Source organism: Excalfactoria chinensis, chromosome 16 (genome assembly GCF_039878825.1).
Source record: "Excalfactoria chinensis isolate bCotChi1 chromosome 16, bCotChi1.hap2, whole genome shotgun sequence".
Classification (NCBI taxonomy): domain Eukaryota; kingdom Metazoa; phylum Chordata; class Aves; order Galliformes; family Phasianidae; genus Excalfactoria; species Excalfactoria chinensis.
In genome coordinates this window covers 104020-124849 of record NC_092840.1, presented here as the reverse complement: position 1 = coordinate 124849, position 20830 = coordinate 104020, and the positions used below count along the sequence as shown (strand labels likewise).

The following is a 20830-nucleotide window of genomic DNA, read 5'->3' as shown; positions in this document are numbered from 1 at the left end:
TCCACGGTGCTCCCACAGTCCCGGAGGTAGGTAGCAGGCCACTCTCGCCAATGCATGGCAACTGTGGCACAGGAGTGCTGTATGGTGGGAGCTGGGGAGCAGGAGGTAAGGCAGAGCCAGGGCTCCCCCCTTCCAAAGTCAATTCTCACTAATGGAGAAGCATTTTCCTCTGCTCTCTGCATAACTACATGCATTCTCCCCTCCCCTTTGAGGAAGGTGGCTCAGACTTCAGTTGAAGTGCTTCCCTACTGCTGTCCTAGAGGAGGATGTTTGAACACAGGATGGCTGTTTGCTGGACAAAGGCATTTTAAGTATGAGCATGGCTGTAAAGCAAAGCTTCGCACATCAAGCTCTCTTATTTTGGCAGGATTTTGCTCACCAGAGAGTATGAGGAACTAATGGGAAAAGTCAGAGTGCTGACACTGCTGACTCGTTGTAGCAAGACTTCTCCCCAACCTCTCTCAGCAAAAAAAAAAAAAAAAAAAGGAAAATAGAGGTTGGTGAAATTCATGGTGTGAGGGGCATGACGACAAACAAATGGAGCTGCTTACAGATGGCAGAGCTTCCTTCCACACTTGTGCAACTCATCCCTGGTGCTCCCTGAGATGGGAAAGAGGGAGGAGAAAAAAGAAAGACAGGAAAAAAAAAGAAAAAGCAAAACCAGCTGGCTGCTTACACAAGGCATCCGGAATGATACTGCCGGGACTCCAATATTTCCATTCAGTGCAGTGGAGCATGCTCCTGTGTAAATAGTTTCCATATGTCATCATTACAATAAAAAACAAAAAACAAAAAGAAAGGAAGAATGAGCATAAACTCTCCAGAGCCCAAACCTTTCCCTTCACAAAACAAACTTCCTACTCAGGGGAAGTAAACGCTCTCCAGGCAAACAAATTTCTCTCATTTAGAGGGGAGAGGGGCAGGCGGGTTTCCACAGCCATATCGAGAGCGTAGGAAAGTGCCAAGGAGGGAATGGGGAACAAAGTACATTCACAGGAACCAGGGAGAAGCCATCCTTCCCAGCCAGGATATTTTATGCTAAGCTGAAGATAATTAGGATTTTCAGTGTTTGATCTTCGGTGCTTGCATTTGTTTTAGTAAAAGAAAATAATGTAAAGATCCAGCTGGTAACCTCCTATCAGCTAGCTACAGGCTAGCTCTTATGTTTGCCTCAGAGTTTCCCCATTTTGGCTCTCATTAGCCTGTTTTGCAGATGTTCTGCTTTCCAGATCCAACAGGCTGCTTACAGTGTTTCACTGAAACAGCTTTAGATGCCTCCAGTTAAGACTCCAAAGCCACATGTCTTCACCTGACTTAAGAGGGCCTTCTCTGAAGGCTGAGAAAGGTCTTGGTGGTGCTGCTGGCTGCCATCCTGTCCACACAATGCTGTTTCAGTAAGCATATCCTGTTGACAGAGCTGCAAACTGCATGTAAGGCAGGGCAAGTAATGTAATTCAGCAAAAATGTTCCTGTAGCTACATATGTCATTCATACCAGTGACATACCCCATATACTCAGTGTAGAACAACAAAATGCAATCTACTAATGTAAGGAGTTGTATTCACTAGCTGCATGTCCCTTGGCAAGCAAAGAAGTGCAGAGGATGTGAGACTTAGGAGGCAGGACATCTTCACTCACATTGCCTTGAGAGAACCTGGCAAATGGGCACATCACTTCTCAGTCAAGAAGCATGCTTTCAGAGACCTTTCCCTGGGAGAGCAGGGTTCCGGTTGGAGCTGGACACCCTTCCAGAAGTGCCTGCTGACCAGGGCACTTGGAGCTGGGCATGCTTCCTAAGCGTGCTGCACAAGCCTGCACAGACTTACAACTCAGCCTCAATGGTGTGAGCACCTCCCTCATCTGATCACTGTGCAAGCAGCAAGAGCACAAAGCAGCCCAGGCTGCAGTTTCTCACTGACTGCTGCACTTCAGCATTTAATTGGTGCCTTCTCATTTCAAGCACCGCATTTCTCAGTGCCATACCACCTCAATTTCTTTCACCATCCATCTGGACTGCGTTCCTGTTGTTACCCAAACTTTGCTAGAGACAGGTTTATGCTTTCAGTTTAAGAGAAACGTAACCGGGAATCCAGCAACACTGTACGTGCGCTATGGAAGACGGCAGATTCCAGCAGCACCAAAGCTGTCCTGGGGATCCCATTGATCTCACACATGGGACTGGTTGTAGCATCAGATTGCCATGCTGGTTCTCTCAGTAACTTGGCTCCCAAGAGCATGAACTGACAGTACAGAAAAAGGATGACAAAGAGTCTTTGTTACCTCCAAAGACCCTCAGAAGCACTCCTCTCCTGGATAGCTCTTTATCAGCTGAATCACATGGTTTGCCCACTACAGGAGATGAAACTCCATGAAAACGTGAAAAAATGGCGGCAACCCTTCCCCAGCACAAGCTCTAAGGTACCTTCAGTCCCAAAGCCCAGATTTTAAACTGCATATAAGGCTGCTTATAAATCCCAGCAATGTCCAGGATGCAGGCAGATCCTAAAGGTGTCAAGTCTGTTAGCAGTGCATCAGCATCAACATTGGCATTTTCTCTTCCAAGGGTCTACAGTGCCACATAGCTTCACCCCCAGCTGATTTATTGCTTCACTCCCCACAAATGCAGTCAATAAGAAACTGTTTCTTTTATTCAAGTGCTGAGGCATGAACAAACATTTGTCTCTCCAAGGCCAGGCTCACCAACCCAGAAGAAAGCAAGCTGGAAGCTGCCTGGAATGCACAGGTGATTTAGCTCCTAGCTATCAATCTCAGAGGTGAGAGCAGAATCACTGCTGTTAGTGCTTGGCTGCCAGTTCATCTCTGCACCAGTTGAAGCATCCTATGACAAATCCTTTAGGCCCAAAATATCTTAGTGCCCCTCTTGTTTTCAGGAGATGAAAAGGAACTTAGCAGCCACAAGGAAGCCTAAAAACAATTTACCATCAGTTTGTTGAATGGGAAAAACAGGGCATCTCCAGCAGAGCATAGGTGCAGGAGAAATAGCACACTGCTGAATACATCAAGTCAGTGGAACTGAGTCAGAACACACACAGCATCCTTGGGTTCTCTGTCCTGCTGAATTCTGACAGCACTCACTGGCTGTGAACCCCAACAAGCAAAGCCACTTCAGCTTCCTAGGTAATACACACAAGTTTTCAGAACATGCATATTGCCACTTCCTGTTAGTGGTAAAAGACAATTGAAGGTTCCCGTCCTCGCTTTTATTTGAGAACACATTGAGCTCCTACAGCATAAACACGAGCTCACTTCACACTGTCATCTGCCACACTACAGGGAGCTGAATCTGCCCGAACAACGAGCAGATGTCCCCCAGCATGGTAAGTCACTTTTTATACGTTATTGCCTCTTATCAACTGTGCTGCCTATCTTTTTATACTGAATACAATTCAAACGCTGGATAGTTTAGAGGACCGCTATATCCTCACTAACATCTGCACCACAAACACTACAAAACACCAATGCATAAGCTAAACTCAATGACAGAAGAACTAAAGCATCACAGGAAATTGCTTTGTTCCAGTAGGCACCGTGCCTCCGCACAGCTCTTGCTCTGAGAGTAAGAGTCAGCACTGAGGTAATAACCTGCTCCATGCTCACTAACTGATGAGCTGTGAGGATTCACATGAACATTTCCTTCCTGTCCCTCCCTGCTGGGGACAAAGAGACATTCCTAAGTAAAATCAAAGAAAATAAACAGAAATAGGCTTCAAAGAAAACAGGGATAAGAATAATTCACAGACTTCATGAAAAGGTCTACATGTTCCTGCAAGGGAGCCAGAACCAGGCACCTGCACAATCTGAGTACACAGAACAACCCTGCTTCTTTTATCAAAGCTGCAACTGCAGTGCAGGATGCAAAGTATTTTACAAACAGCATGACCCACAGAAGAGGAATGCTGCATTAGGGAAACATAATTAAGAATTACAACCCCAGCTTTTGTGTTCAGCCAAATTGCTGCGTTTCATGTCCTTTGCAATCTTACCTCTGTACCACAAGGGGAAGCCAAAGCCACAACAGAAGAATCTCCTACAACCTCACATTACCCAAATTTTAGCTAGAATCATGCCCTATAATCCTGCCAGCCCAATCATTTTACAGCAACCAGGGTTTTAGAGATAAAGAGACTCTGTATTCCATAGCTGGAATTAAATAAGTGAGCTGTTGAAACAGCTAATTTTGAACAGATAAGAAACCAACCAAACTAGACACACTGAAGTTTTGTTGAACACAACTAAAAAAGAGACAAGTTGTGCCTGAGGCTCTGACTCGGAGAAAGGCCAGACATGAGATGTATGTGTGAGCTTATAGCCCATATTTTTAAGGAAGTAGCAGAAAAGGAAAGAGGCAACATCAGAAACCCTTGGATAAAGTTTTGTGGTTTATTTTTTTTAAAACACATCCTGTTACACGAATGTATTTCCTCTTTTTGTTGCAAAAAGGGAAAAAGGAGCACCTCATGATTTTAACATGTTAAAATGTTAATGTTGAACATGGCACTTTAGCATCAGTATCAACACAATGTCAGCATTTTTAGAACATGTTCATTGTTTTGATTCTCCAAAGCAGAATCTTTATCTTTCCAAACTGTATCAGGAAAATCCAAAGCTGCAACCTGGCCTTTGCAGCAGAAGCAGTGCACTGTCAGGTCTGCCTTCCAGCTACAGCCGCATGCAGCTCCCTGAGAAGCTGTAATGCCAGTGGCAGGAAGCAAAGAGAAAGTGCTTTGCTTACCTGAGAAAGCAGCAAGAATCTGAGCAACAAACCTGCATGCTCTGCACCGCACAATGCCAATTCACATTCCTGCAGTAACATTCTGCAGAGCTCAGCCCAGGTCAATTTGGGCCAGCTTCTTTGCAGAGGATGAGCACCTTGTGGTGAAGCCCTCTCAATTACTGCAGAGTGGCATTGCCTAGATTATGGGCCTCCATCTCCATTAGTCACTACAGACAGAGAACACATTGCATCCTGGTGCCAGCACTGGAGCAGAGCTAGGATGGAGTTGGCCAAACGCAATGGTAATTGGTTATGTGTCATACTGACCTTTCTACCCCAAAGACACAGTGATAGCAAGAAAACAAGTAAAATTCAGTAATTTCACAGCAGTATTCTTTCTGCCGCAGGCTGAGATAAAAGAAAGTGATTTACAAAGCCCAGCAGAGTTTGTGATGTTAGTGAGACTGGACTACACCAGTTGAAATACAGCACTGCTACACTGACGCTGCCTCACCAGCATCCCAGTCAGGGAAAAACAGCTGCCAACAGCAGAGGAAGATGCTCATTAAGCGACAGGGAAAAGCCCAGCCTTCGGTGCTGTGCAACTGCTATTTTTTTTTTTTTTTACAAAGGAAAGATTCCTGCTTATTTGGTGGAAACTGCTGCTGGCAGCCACAAGAAAAGTCACAGGTTGGAGAAGAAAGAAGGAATTAAACCATCAGTTTGACAGCTTCAAGCCAGATGTCAGTGGGCTGTCCACAAATCAGTCCTTACATCAGATCTGACTTCATATGGAGCTGAAACGCATCATTTTGATAACAAAACTTCCCAGCACCGCAGAACCCTCTCTGACTCTTACAGCACGGTTCCAAGCCCTGCCGTCAGACACCTGCACAAACCTCTTCAGCTTCCGCCAGCAGGCATTGCTCTTGCCCTATCTCAACAGCCACCCGCTGAAGGCGCTGCTCTCCTCAGCCCCTCCAACAAGCTGGAACAAGTGTACTGCAAGCACGGCAAGCATTAACACATCCATTATTCCAGTCAGCACAGATGGGAACATCACCTCCCTACCATGACTGTTACTTATTTGAAGGATGCAGGAATACATGTGCCCCTAAGAAAGCAAGTATCCCAACATGGTTTCAGCTCAGCTGAAAATGCTACACAAGTATCTCGTCATCTCACAAAATAAATAAATGCATGACTTTGGGTTCATATAATGCTCTTGCCCATAAGCCCACACTGACTGACCTAAAATAAAAAAATGTCCTTTAATTCCAGGCTTTAGAAGAACTACTGCTGGCTTCCCATTATTTTGCTTGGAAATCTTGTCTGCCTGGCTGGCGTGCAATTGCCGTCCTGTCGATCTCCTTTTGGGGCAGCTGCAGTCAGATGGTCACTCCCAGAGACTGAAGGAAAAAAAATAAAAATCTGCTGATACTTAAATGCTGAACTTCAGAAGCAGTGAGAACTCAGCATTCTGAACTCTTTCCTTCCGCAGCTAGAGATAAGGCCCTGTCACCATTCTTGTATTTAAAAGGAAGGGCCTTAACCTTAGCTACTTCTTTCCCCCTTCCCTGACCCTAAAGCCAAAGTTCTCTGTACTAAGTTGCCTTAGGAGCATTTATTCAATTCGGCAGGACCAATGTGGTCACTTGTTTGAACCTGCCAGCAGATCAGAACAAAGCAGTTCATTCAATACTACGAGGGTGACAGGGAAGATCCAAGCAAGTTTCAGTAAACGTTCCTCTACTCAACCACATTTCAGTGTTTCTAGTTTGCTCAGCACCCTGCATAGACAGCAGTCCCCTCTGTGCCAGGAAAAACAAGCAGCTGTGCAGCCAACAGCAGCGTTTTCCTGTTTCAGTGGTGACTCACCACTAGTGAGCTAAGCAACCAGCTGGGCATAGCCGGCCAGTGTTGTAGGAACACTGCACATGGGGACAGATGATGCCCCAGCCCTTGTGACTCTGAGCAAGCACTGATCACTCCTCATCCAGTGTGATCACCCCATAGGGAGACAGGCTGTGAAAGTGCCATGGTAAGGCTCCTGCCTTTGAAGCCCCAGCACTGCAGGCTGACAACACTAGCTGCAGAAGTTGGTACCCCCTTCTTACTCTACCTGTATCTGATCACACTGTAAGACACGTGGCCAACTTGCTAGTGCAGTTTGACCCTGGAGAGTTTTTAGCATTCCCATGAGCAGGATAGATCACTAAGTCTTAATGCTACAGGCACTTGTTTGTTTAGCTACCAAGAGCAGGAACACATTTGCGTATGCCAGTGAAATCCTTCAGAGGACTACATTGCTTCTGCATATAAACTTTCTCAAACCAATTGAAGATACTGCAAGTGCTCTCAAAAATATGGTTACAGTTGGAATAAAACAGAGATGATCAGGCATTCCCAGATGACAACATCTACATACACGTGTGAGAGGCAGTCACAGAGAGCTGCTAAATCATTCAGCCCCACATTTAACACAGTAGTGCATGGGCACTCATCCTCAATTTCACTTTGTGTGAGCAGAAAAAATGAAGCCTTTCCTTGCAATCCAGACTGCGATCAGAAGAGCAGCACTGAATAGTCCATGCTACGACTCAATCCCAGCAGACCCCCCAGTGCCCCGCAGATCTTTTGCTGGTGCTGCGGTGCTGCAGCAGAGCAGTGCACAGCCCCCTGCCCACCTCGCTCCCAGCTCAGCCAACAGCACAGATGCCCCAGCTTCCTGCTGCACCATTTTGAGCGGCAGATGGCCCAAATCCTATAGCTGCTCCAACTGCCCTCTGTAAAGAAAGCAACCATGTAAAAATCAGGCTGTGTCTCAATATGCAAAAGCAATTATGCTAGAGGCAGAGGGAGAGCCCTGTGAGGTCCAGATCAAAAGCCAGAGACACTGGAGGGGAGAGAAAGACCTATCAAATTCACCACACTTCTCCCAGCTTAAGGATCAGAAATGGAGTGTTCTGGCTCATAAATTCTACTTCCAGCAAATTCAAGCTTAAATCCTCTGAAGGCAATAGGGAAAAGGCAATCAACAACAACTCTAACCACTTCACAGATGCTCCTGTTTAGTTTATACAGCACATCTTACAGCATTCAAATGGGTGAAATGGGATTTCGACACAGGGGGGCTGACAGCAGCAGGCAGGATTCCTCAGTGAAGATTCCAAGGGCAAAGGAAGTTCTGAGAAGCATCGTATTGGTTATGATGAGTGAACTCAGCGTGCTCAGCCTTGGCTCATTTTAATCTGGCAGTAAGAAAGCTTGGCTAAACTGAATATCCTGCAACTACAGTGCCTTAAAAATCCACAGGAGCCACAAAAATGAGAAGGAAAACAAACAAACTGATGCATTCCCTGGGAAGCCATGAGAAAAGTAATTGCTGTTTGTCTCCAACTGTTGTTCTGCTTCCTGAGCCAAATATTCCCAAGTCAGCTGCAGTGGCTGAGAAGTGACCAGTTAGAGCTGGAAAGCTGTCGACTGAAAATTGCAGCTCAGACACCTTCAGACTCCTTAACATTACAGATCAAGGACCACCTGCCTAAAAAGCAAGCCCCCCAGTGCTGTGGCATGAGGCCACATCCATGCATCTCCCACTTAAAGCAGTCCATACAGGGAGGAAACACAAAGCCTTGCCTGTTCTTTTGTGCTCACACCAAGGAGGTGAGTGCAGCATGCCATACAAGAGATGTGTGAAGGAATCAGGTGCTCCTCTCTAAGCAGCAAGGTCATTTGCACAGAGCATGAAGAAGCTTCCAGAGCCCTCACAGAATCACAGAATGGTAGCGGTTAGAAGGGACCTTCAGAGATCACTGAGTTCAACCCCCTGCCAAAGCAGGTTCCCTACACCAGGTCACTCAGCTTGGCGTCCAGGCGGGTCTTGAATATCTCCAGAGAAGGAGACTCCGCAACCTCCCTGGGCAGCCTGTCCCAGTGCTCCGTCACCCACACCGTAAGGAAATTCCTGTGCACATTCGTGTGGAACTTCCTATGCTCCAGTTTCTGACCATTTCCCCTTGTCCTGTCTCTACACACTGCTGAAAAGAGTCTGGCCTTGCCACTTTGGCCCCCACACCTCAGATATTTATAGACCTGGATCAGGTCCCCTCTCAGTCTTCTTTTCTCAAGGCTAAACAGACTCAGTTTGCTTAGCCTGTCTTCATAGGGGAGATGCTCCAGGCCCTTCACCATCTTTGTGGCCCTCTGCTGGACTCTTTCCAAGAGATCCCTGTCTTTTTGTACTGGGGTGCCCAGAACTGGACACAGTACTCCACATGAGGCCTCACCAGGGCAGAGTAGAGGGGGAGGATCATCTCCCTTGACCTGCTGGCCACACTCTTTTAAATGCACCCCAGTATGCCATTGGCTTTTTTGTCACGAGGGCACACTGCTGGCTCATGGCCAACCTGTTGTCCACCAGGACGCCCAGGTCCCTCTCAGCAGAGCTCCTCTCCAGCAGGTCTTCCCCCAGCCTGTACATGCAATTATTCCTCCCTAGGTGCAAGACTCTACAATTGCTTTTGTTAAACCTCATGTGGTTTCTTACTGCCCAGCTCTCCAGCCTGTCCAGGTCTCACTGAATGGCAGCACAGCCTTCAGGTGTGTCAGCCAACCCTCCCAACTTCCTATCACCAGCAAACTTGCTGAAGGTGACCGCTATCCCCTTGTCCAGGTCACTGCTGAAGATGTTGAACAAGACCGGACCCAGCACAGACCCCTGGGGAACACCGCTAGTTACAGGTCTCCAACCAGACCCTGCACCACCAATGACAACCCTCTGTGCTCTGCAAATCAGCCAATTCTCAACCCACCTCACTGTCCACTCATCTATCCCATACTTCCTCAGCTTTATTATAAGGATGTCATAGTATCATAGTATCGTGCGAGTTGGAAGGGACCTTAGAGATCATCGAGTCCAACTCCCGGGTTTCAAGCCCCCTGTGTAGCGAAGTGGCACTTCTACCCCCTGCGCCACAGGGGGGATTCGAACCCGGGCACTCCGGTGCCGCAAGCAGCAGCTTATACCACTGCGCCACTGGGGGCACACCCCAGTGTGTCATGGGAGACAGTATCAAATGCCTTACTGAAATCAAGGTAGACTACACCCACCACTCTCCCCACATCCACCCAGGCAGTGACAACATCATAGAAGGCTACCAGGTTGGTCAAGCATGACTTCCCCTTGGTGAACCCATGCTGACCACTCCTGATAACCTCCTTTTCTCCCAGTTGTCCGGAGATGGCATCCAGCACAAGCTGTTCCATCACCTTTCCAGGGACAGAGGTGAGGCTGACTGGTCTGTAATTACCCAGATCTTCCTTCTTGCCCCTTTTTGAAGACCAGAGTGACATTGCTATCCTCCAGTCTTCAGGCACCTCCCCCTTTCTCCAAGACCTCCCAAAGATGATATAAAGCGGTTCAGCAATTACCTCTGCCAGCTCCCTCAGCACTTGTGCATGCACCCCATTGGGTCCCATGGATTTATGAACACTGGTGTTGCCTATGCACTCACGGACCACCTCTTCCCTGACTGAAGGGAAGTCCTCTGTTCCCCAGACTCTCTCATTAACCGGATTCCTGAGGGAGAGCTTTTTCACCGAAGACAGAAGCAAAGAAGGCATTCAGTATCTCTGCCTTCTCAGCATCCCACATTACTAGAATACCCCCCTCGCTTAGTAGGGGACCCACATTCTCCCTAGTCTTCCTTTTACTGTTAACACACTTAAAAAAGTCTTTTTTATTATCCTTTATAGCTTTTGCCAGATTCAGTTCCAGGTGGGCTTTAGCCTTCCTCGTCACATCCCTTCAGGCGCTGACAACATTTCTATATTCTTCCCAAGTGGTCAGACTTTTTCCACATTTCATGGACCTTCTTCTCTTTGAGTTTGTGCATGAGCTCCTTGCTCATCCATGCAACTCTCCCGCCACCCTTTCCTGATTTCTTGCTCACAGGGACGCACTGATCCTGAGCTTGGAAGAGCTGTTTAAATGCTGACCAGCTCTCACAGGCCCCCTTACCTTCTAACACCCTAGCCCATGGGATAGCTCCAAGTAGGTCCCAGAAGAGATCAAAGTTGGCTCTTTTAAAGTCCAGGGTAGCAACCCTACTTTTTGCTTTACTTCTTCCACTCAAGATCTTGAACTCCACTATCTCGTGGTCACTACAACCCAAGCTGCCCTCGACCTTTACTTCCTTAAATAGTCCTTCCTTGTTAGTGAGAATAAGGTCCAGTAACACCCCTCCTCTTGTCGGTTCCTCCACCACCTGCATCTGAAAGTTGTCTTCAACACACTGCGAGAACCACCTGGATATGTGCCTGGCCATGTTGCCCATCAAGCAAATATCTGGATAATTGAAGTCCCCCGTAAGCCAGCGCCTGGGATCATGATGCTACTCCCAGATGCTCATGGAAGGCCTCATCAGCCTCCTCATCTTGATCAGGGGGTCTGTAGTACACACTCACAATAGTGTCACCCTTACCAGCCTGCCCCTTGATTCTTACCCACAAGCTCTCCACTGCTACATCACTCTTCCTCAGGTGGAGTTCAGTACATTCTAGCTGCTCTCTCACATAAAAAGCAACTCCACTACCCCGCCTTACTAGCTGATATTTTCTAAAAAGTACATAGCCCTCCATGACAACATTGCAGTCATGCGAGCTGTCCCACCATGTCTTCGTGATCGCAATGAGATCATGGCCTTGTGACTGCACGCAGATCTCCAACTCTTCCTGTTTACTTCCCATGCTGCACACATTAGTGTACAGACGCTTTAGGGAAGCAGCATCCCCCTGCCTCTCTTCATCCCTTTGAACTCCACCCTCTTCACCCATCATGTTCTGTTTTGAGCCTCGAACTACCCACTTAACCCCAGTGGCCCTCATTTTGTCCCCTTCTCCCTTCATACCTAGTTTAAAGACCTTTCAATAAGTCCTACCAGTTCCTCAGCTAGGATCATCTTACCCCTTGGAGACAGGCTACTTCCATCTGCAGCCACCATACTAAGTGCTGAGTAAACTGCTCCATGGTAAAACAAACAAAACAACAAAATTCCTGTGTTTGTACCAACTTCTAAGCCATTTATTTATGAGGTGGGTTTTTTGGATCCTCTCAGTATCCTTCCCTGCCACTGAAGGTATAGAAGAAAAAAAAACACCTGCACACCTGTTCCTTCAACTACCCGCCCCAGTCCCCTGAAGTCTTTCTTGATATTCCTCAGGCATTTCTCAGTGACTCTGTCACTGCCAGCCTGAACTACCGAAAGAGGATAATAATCACAGGGGTGGATCAGTCCAATAATCAGAGGGGCGGATCATGCTCCTCTACAGTCTCCTCACAAATTTACAAGGGGCATGAAAGATTATATCCATCTCCAGAACACTGGTGATGACAAAGGAGAAGGAACCATTGGACTCTGGGATAATGGAATGCTAACCCAAGTTGCCTTTACCTCATATACCATTTTACTTGCACAGATTTGAACAGCACAGGGCATTCAAGACTAAATCACTATGATTTTTTTTACAGCACAGAAGAGTCAACAGTGCAGGGATCCTGCTTGACAAAGCATCCTACTGTGAAACACACAATGTGTGCATTGTGCAAACTGATCTCCTGCAGGGCTAAGAAAACAAGGCAGACTTGGAAAAAAAACACACACTGATTGCAGCCCACAATACCTCTCGGTACTTTGCTCACAGTTTCTCTTCTGCAGGTACCATGTTCTCAGAGTCATGTTGAGAATCTCCTGATAAAAATGTTTTTGTGAGGTCTGGGCAACATGGAGTGCTGCTCCTCTTGAATCACAGATACCAGCTCTACCCTCTCATTACAGCAAGTATTTAAGTGCAGCCAAGGCAGCCCTGCCTTAAAACCTGAATTCTCTGTATAAATGAGATTCCACAGGATGACGTATTTGGAGCTTCACAGCAGAAACACATTTTCCACTGTTTCTAACATGATATTGAAAGATGCCCAGCATATCCTAATAAGCAGCATTTGCCTCCTTCCTCTGAGTTTACAGAGCTCATCAGCCAGGGAAATGAACTGTAGAGGAAAAATTGACTGAAGGGGAAAACAATAATCTCCTTATGTTTTGGGTCTTCATTTCCCTTTCCAAGATTTTCACCCCTCGCTCATCTCAGATGCAGTTATGCTCTGCTTTGCTTGCTTAAGACATTCATTACAAATCATCTAGGCCAGGCAAGGATTAGAGAAGAACTGGCATGAGTTGCAAAAATGCAAGGTTGTTAGGCTGAAGAAGAGACTTTGAGGCACAAGCAACAACTCAGCACTGAAGTTGCACTTCAGAGAAAACAAATCCCCTGTATATAAATTTTAAGTAGGTACATAATAAGAAAAAACAAATCATTCACAGAATTGCAAACCAGACGCTCTTGATAATAAAACAATTTTGCCCACTTGCCCATTCCCAAAAAACAGTGCAATCTGCACTTTGCAGGTGAGGCAAGTTAACCACAGCAATGTTGAGTAGTGTCTCTTAAGTAAAAGACCAGATCCAACACAGTCAGGTTGCTTCAGGAGACAAGGTTCCAGTCCCATGATCTGGCTATGCTTCACCTCAAATGCCACAGAGAAAATGCCGCTACTGGAACTAACTGAAGGCAAATTAGTAAAACTAGGAGCCATGATGAGAGAGAATACCCTGCATAGCATTCAAGAAAGCAACCAGATAATCTAAAGGCTGTCAGAGATCTCAGGGTCTGCAAGGCCAAGGCAAGCATTTGCTTTTTTATTTGTCCAGTTTCCTCCCAAGTTAGCTACAGCATTTCCACAGCATAACGAGTGCCCAAGTCCAAGCAAACAGCTTCTAAGTACTCACTTGAATTCAAAGATCAAAAGCCTAGAGATCCCAGATGATTACTTAAGTCCACAAGATAGCTAACATTTAAAACACCTATTTTTCTTCAAAAGAAGCAAGGTCAGAATGCTTTCACAACATCAACAGTAGTTCCTCACAACGTACTGCTACTACAGGTTTGTGCAGCCACAACATTTTTCCAAAAAACAGGTATTTATCCATTTTCCAGTGGCTGTCCATTCCTGCAGCCCAGAAAAACAAAACAAAAAAACATGCTTGTTTAACGCTTGCAATCTCCCTCTTCCTCTCACTGCACTAAAGGAAGCAGGAGAAGGAAGGCAATAGGGACTTGCTGACCAGATAAGCTGCAGATTTTGAAGACAGACTTGTTTTCCTTCTACTGCTGATAGAAACATATTCTAGAAACAGATTCTGCAGAGAAGTTCATCACTTCAGGTTGTATTGATCACTGAAAACACTGAAATCCAAGGTGCACACGTGTTTCATAAGAATATTAGCTGTCCATTATCTGTCCAGGATGCTGTGCCACTCCCAGAGGCAAGCATTTACCTGATTTATTAAATGCTTTTTTTTTTTTTTTTCAAAAGAAAGATGAGTTTGCTCTATACAGTATACGCTGTAATTTGTGTTCAAAAACTTCACAAGAGTTTCTGTCAGTCAATTAGAAGGACAGCTTTGCCAAGAGCCTCCCAGCACATTTCATCAAGGAAGCAAGCCCAGAAAACAGACCCTCCTTCAGCAGCCCCAGAGAGCCCAGCAGACACTGCACTCTCATGTTCTGCTCCAGAAGAGGCAAGCAGCAGTCACAGAGGTGCTTGCTGTCCTACAGTCCTCATCTCATTCAAACCCAGCTCCTCCTCCATGCACAGCTAGGGCAGCCCCTCCATCCTCACCTGCAGTGAGGCGTGCTCTCTTTATGCACGTTGAGCTACCTTCTGCTCAACAACAGTGCGCAGACGAGGAGGCACATAACCAACAACCCCATGCTTTCTACACAAATGGTCACGTTAAATCCATTTTTCCTGAAAATTTACTCTTTAGACAGCAGGAACAAACACTGTAAAGACTCACCTCGCCATTCAAAGTTATAAATTCCTTTTTTTCCACCAGTGCTTGCAGAAAACATCACACTTTGCTGCTGCGGATGCTCCCCACCACTTCCTCGGTCATACACGGTAATTCCTTTTTACCTCAACAGCAGATGCAGTTGCTTTCACATAAGAATCCAGAATTTAAAGATGATGACTTCTACTTGCCATAATCCATTGTGTGGGAGAAACAGACATAAAATATCATTGTTCCCTGCACAATACTATGAGCTGTACTTTCTGCACTGAACACACTGAGCTCCACTTGAGGCTACAGCAATTTCCATGCAGGCGGCAAGGGAGATTTTTATATCTGATCTAATACAAGATAAATCAATGAGTACTCATCTATTTCTTATACTTCCCATCAGCTCAAGGAGAGACACTGTCCTAGAGTTTCAAGGCTATGCACACTGCCTTTGTCTAGCAAAAACATACCTCACACTTTGAGAACTCTGAACACTTCCTTGGAGTTCTGGGAAGGACCAGAAATCACTCAGCTTGGGTTGCTCCTCACCATTTACAGTGCACGACTTTGGGCAAGGTCATACAACAGCATCTCTGTTTCTGCCTTCTGTAAAATCCATTCACAATGAACAAATGTCGGGAAGCCTAATTACAGTGCACAAAGTATTCAGATTCTCAGATAAATTGTACTAAGGAAGGGCAGATTTGTATAAACTACTGTAAGCCACAGAAAGTGATGAAAGCTCTTCTCTCTGTCTCCTCCAGCTGCGGGAGCTTGTAAGAAAAATTACCCAGAAATACAGCCCCCCTCACTGCATTCAGAGAACTTTTTGCAATGCAGTCATCACAGTTATCTAGCTGCAGTCTGAATTCCAGTTGGCTCTGCAGGATTCTTACCTTCCAGGGCAAGCTGAAAACAAGAACTCCCTTGCAGATATGTATTTCAGCACAATTCAAGGAAGGCAGAGCTTTAATATTCTTCCCCATGCAAGTATTTTCTTCCATTACGAGCTTAAGCTCTCTTAAGAGCTGCATGATTAGGGAGATTAATTTTTGCAGCTGGACATTTTCTTCAAGAATGTCAGAACACTACATAGTGTTCTCATTTAGCTCTTTTATTCTAATCCCAAAGCAATCACTCACCCAGCAGAGACATCTTCTGCAAGATTCTGAAAGAAACATACTCTTATTCTTCTGACTTTTCTTTTTTTACATCAGCAACAAGTTTGTTTTCAAAAAATCCTATTGCTACTTATTTCAACCTCGTAATTTGTCTGCATTTCCAGACAACCAAATCTCAGAGTCTAGAACTAGAGATTCATTTGCCAAAGGATCTGGCAGCAAAGGCTGGATCAACTTAAGAAAGGCACAAGAAGTTCCTTTAAAAAAAAAAAGAAACAGAACACAGTAGCGAGATCTGAATGCACATACACATCTTAGCAAGCGAGGGCTGAGACAGCCCAGCATACAGGTTAAAGTTTGGAGTGATTAATGACACAGCAAAACACAGAACAGGTGTGCAACTTTTTGTTACACTAAATCATGTGTTGGAGGCTGGTGAGGGCGGTTACAGACACTTCGCCTTTCCCTCAGTGTCACCTGGGAAAGCAGACAGTGGGTGTTTTGCTGTGAATAGCTACTGCCTGGGGATAAACCCAGCCCCCAGCGGCCCACAGTCAGGCACAGTAATAGCTAAGCTGATGCTCCAAGCTCTGGCTGAATGTCCTCTAACCAGAGTTTATGCATAAGAAAACAGAAGGAAATAGCCGATTTTCCCTGTCCTCATATCCTCATCCCTCTGGCAAGCTCCTGAAAACAGGACTTCTCACACACTTTATCCCTCCAGAAGACAGGCCTCTGATACAAACACAAGTGCATGTTTTATTAATGCCATTCCAGTGCTCACCAGAGTAGGAACACACTGGAATTCTCACAGCCTCCACCAGACACAACTTTCCTGTGTTGCACAAAATATTTTCTTCACGAGCAAGGAGGAAAGCTGGACTACACGCCCCATTTTAACAAGCCTATTTTGCAAGTGATGGCGTCCACTCATTCACTTAAGCTTCCCATTTTGCAAAGATAATGACGCCTCTCAAGATGTTGATGCCAGCCTTCACATGTTAATCAGTCTTTCCACAGAAGACTCCATATAATCCAGGATCGCTTCCACAGAACAGACTTAATATTTTTTCACCAAGTTTAACTTTAACAATGATTAAAAACATACAGTGAAGTAACAGCTTTTCAACATCAAGAGACACCCAGGTTAAGGAATTCCAGGAAATGAGTTCTCAAAAACTACACAATCTTCTCAAACACAGCCATCTTCTAAGAAGCATAAAATTAGTTCCTCGACAATTTCCCTATATTTCAAAGGAAGCAAATTGTGGACTATTTTTATTCATTAATATGCTCATTCTCATGCTTGGACTTCAACACAATCCTGTCGGTTTTAATCAAATGATAAAACCAATATTAGTTCTTTAGAGGGTGGAAGAAAAAAGGACAGAAAAGTGAGTAAAATTGTCATGTACTTATAGGCTTTCTACTGAACAAAACATGGATGCACCCTCCTGCTTAAGTTAAAACAAGAAGATGTGATGGGGCAGCAGTGCAGGACAGAGTGGGTGATTTAGCCAGGGATTCGTGCTGTAGGGGTGGGACAGAAGAGGAAATACTGTGACTGTCAGAAACTAGGGACGAGCTCGGGAAGTCAGTGGAAGAGAAAACTAAGGGAACCAGTATGACTGCAAGAGGGAATCAAACTACAGAATCACCGAGGAGATAGGGAACAGAGGTATAATGCAGTGAAGAACTATAGGCCAGGAAACTGTGCATCTATTAGAAGTGTTATGCATGCAGAAGCAGAACTTGCATAGGATCACAGGATCTGTGCAGGCGTGCACACTTGCAACATCGACAGGGAGTCGAAGAGATGCAACAAAATTGCTAAAATACATTCAGTGAGGCATCACATTAAACAAGAAATTCATTGAACATGTTTAAATACACCTCATCTGTGCATCGCACCTAGTGAGGGGTTACAGCTCTAATAAATGCACACCAAGGTGAAAGCAGTGCTTCTGAGTGATGGGGGCTTTTGTTTTCCCTCTCTCAGCAGCCAAAGACTGGCTATGTCCCACTGAATAGCTAGGGTTAATAGGGCTGCGTATATATCGTCTCCAAATACTCCTGATTCTTTGATAACAACAAAATAAGGATTTTTAAGATCTATCAGCACACGTCCATGTCCTTCCTGCAAAAGTCAAAATGTAAACTAGAATTAGGCAAAACAACAGCTGTGAAAGCCAGATCCCCACTCTCCAGGAAAACACCAAGTTACATAAACGCAGCTACTGTGCCTGACAGTGTAATAGCACAGCACCACAGGCCAGTGCCAGGACTGCTGTCAAGGAGAAGCTCTGCACCAACGTGGGGAGAGCTGAGTGTAATAAGAAGGAGTCAGAAGGTGTTATTCAAAAACCAGATAGAATATGCTAGAAAAGGAACGGGCTGGTCCCTCCTCATCCTCTGCCCCACCTGCTATATGTGGGCACTGCCTATACCAAGCAGCATGACAGCCAGCTCCCAGCCTGAGTTTCTCAGGCAGCTGCTGGATGCCGAGCAGCAGTTTCACGAGTTGCCAGGCTCAGCACGCCCAAGGCAGGACAGCACCACCAACACGGACATCACAGCAGGCAGAGAGAAGACAGCGTGACCTTACTTTCGTTGGGCAGCTCCTCCCGATCCAGGCCGTCCAGCGGGGCCGAGGCGCTGCTGCCGCTGTCATCCAGGGTGAGGATGAGGGGGACGTCATCATCCATGCTCACAGCCATTCCGGCCGTCCCGAGTCTCCTTGTCCAAGAAGTTCAGATAACGCCGTTTTCAGTTCCACACAGCGAACAGTTTTGTCAAAACCTTTTCCCAGGAAACATTCCACCGGGGCCTTCCTCCAGCCACCACAGCGCGAAGGTGCGTGCCCCCATCTCCACAGAGCGCGGTTCAGACTCCTGGTGCCGCAGTCGGGGCAACGCGGGCAGCCGGCGGTAGCGGGCAGCCGGCGGTAGCGGGCAGCCGGCGGTAGCGGGCAGCCGGCGGTAGCGGGCAGCCGGCGGTAGCGGGCAGCCGGCGGTAGCGGGCAGCCGGCGGTAGCGGGCAGCCGGCGGTAGCGGGCAGCCGGCGGTACCCCACGCCCGGACCGGCCGCTCACAGGTCAGCGCGGGGCCACGAGTACCCGACGCCCACGGGATGTGGCGGGCACAGAGCGCAGAGCATGGCAGCGCCGGGCCGGGGGCGGCACGCACGAACTCCTTGGAGCGCTGTGCCCGGCGGACGGCACAAAGTCACAAATTCCTTTCAAAGAGAAAAGCGCGGTTAGAACCGGGCCCCGACGGCGCTGCCCGCCACCGCTGCGTCTCCGCGAGGTCACGGCCGGGCCGCACCTCCCGAGCTCGAGCCCCTTCGCCGCTCGACGAGTGACGCTCCAGACCAGGTCAGCCCTGGCCGACTCGGCCTCCACCGCCCACACCGGTACAGGCCTCAGCGCCGCTCCGTCCCGCTCCGCCGCCTCTCATTGGCCGCCCAGCGCTGCACCTCCTTCCAACCCACCAATCGGTGCTCGGAGCTCCTTACGGAGCCCACCGCCGGCTGGCTGCCTCCCCCGGGGAGCGGAGCCGAGCTGCTTCCGCCTCCTCCGAGCGTTTCTTCCCGTCATTGGCTGGCGGCGCTGTCCATCTGGAGAAGTGAGGATTCTGACTGGCTCAAAGTAACGCGTGCAGCATCGCGGGGCCGGGCCTCATGCTCATGGACGGGAACGAAAGGGCGGGCTCTCGGGAAGAGCAGCGCAGGCTGCTATTGGCTGTGTGAGGACGCCCCGCCCCTTCTGCTCAGGATCGGAGGTGAGCGCGATGGTCGCCTAGCAACGGCGGCGGGGCGGAAGCGCCGGGCCTGAGCGCACCCGGCCTGAGCGCACTGGGGCTGCCGGCAGCGCACCGGAACGGAGCGTGGCCGGCCCCTGAGGACGCAGCGCAGCGCACCTCCACTGGAGCAATGAGATCCAGGGCTGGCTCTCAGAAAGGGACTGCAAGAGGAGATGAAACCCACTGCAGTGCCGCTGTTTTGGGCTACTGCCCGGCTCCAGTGACTCCAGGATGCAGACACTGCTCAACCGCAATGCACTGCTGGTTTCAGTCGAAAGCAGCGCTGTAGCAAATTAATTGCAAGTACCAAGCAGGCAGCTCACGCACAGGACCACCTGCTGTCCCCAGCCACTGCCTCTACACTGCCACCACTGCACTGCACAGGGAATTGTTATAGGCTGGGGCAGCACCGCAAGTGGCACGACATGCCTGCAGGCTGGGCAGAATGAGCTAACGCTGAGCACACGTACAGCCAGCTGATACAGGTTGTTCCTGGCAGGACCTAGAGCTGGGCACAGCTGATCTTGGCAGCTAAGCAGATCCCTAATCAGGAAGCCTGATATGCTCCTGAGAGACAAGATGAGGAGTCAGGGTTGGGTCAAAGGTAGGGAGAGTGTGTGAGTACAGCAGCTGGGAGTGAGCTGGTCATACATCAGAACCGAGCCACCATAAACCTGTTTTCTTAGATAAAATCCCTCTTCGTTTACAGAGGCTTTGTCTTTCAATTACTCCAACACTTTGGTATTGCACTTTGTGTCCTGCTTTTGGGTTCAGTAGTTCTCTGAGGCGGTTTCAGGACAGTAACTTCAGTTGATGTTTCACAGCATCCACCTGCTGTTAGGGAACAGGGCTCTTATGTGTCAATTCTTAATCCTGCTGTCTCCATCTAGTGTCCAAATCACACCTCTGCCTCTCTCTCAGCCCCTTGGAAGAACTGCAGACCTAGCAGCTTGTATCACTATCCCCATATTCAAATGAAGCTTATCGGGCTCAAACTCATAGTCATTGCCTGTGTCTCCAAATTATAAGAGACTGGGGGAGTTCAAAGAAATGCAAAAGTACTTGGACAAAAACCTCTTGAAATATCCAGTCAAGGCTTATTTCCTGGTTTTGATTGCTTTGGAAAGGCTCAATTCAGCAGCCAGATGCATTTCAACCAAGGTTTGTGATAGGTAGAAGGATCCCTCCACACAGATGTGTGCAGTACCTGCTGGAGGCTCTCCAGTTTGCAGCAACTGCTGGCTGCTGACTTACCAGGCTGAGTGCTTAACC

General features: G+C 47.5%; 1 protein-coding gene across 2 annotated transcripts in view; it reads right to left on the bottom strand.

Moving 5' to 3' along the window:
• TPCN1 (two pore segment channel 1) overlaps nucleotides 1-18605 on the bottom strand; it is a 47614-nt gene extending 29009 nt beyond the window's left edge. For both annotated transcript variants that reach the window (XR_011905413.1, XM_072350917.1), the window contains exon 1: nucleotides 18364-18605. Coding sequence is in view for 1 of the 2 variants with exons in the window: in XM_072350917.1 (XP_072207018.1) it covers nucleotides 18364-18475 (112 nt within the window). In the remaining variant the exon portion in view is untranslated. The remainder of the gene's footprint in view (nucleotides 1-18363) is intronic.
• Nucleotides 18606-20830: the final 2225 nt, after the last annotated feature.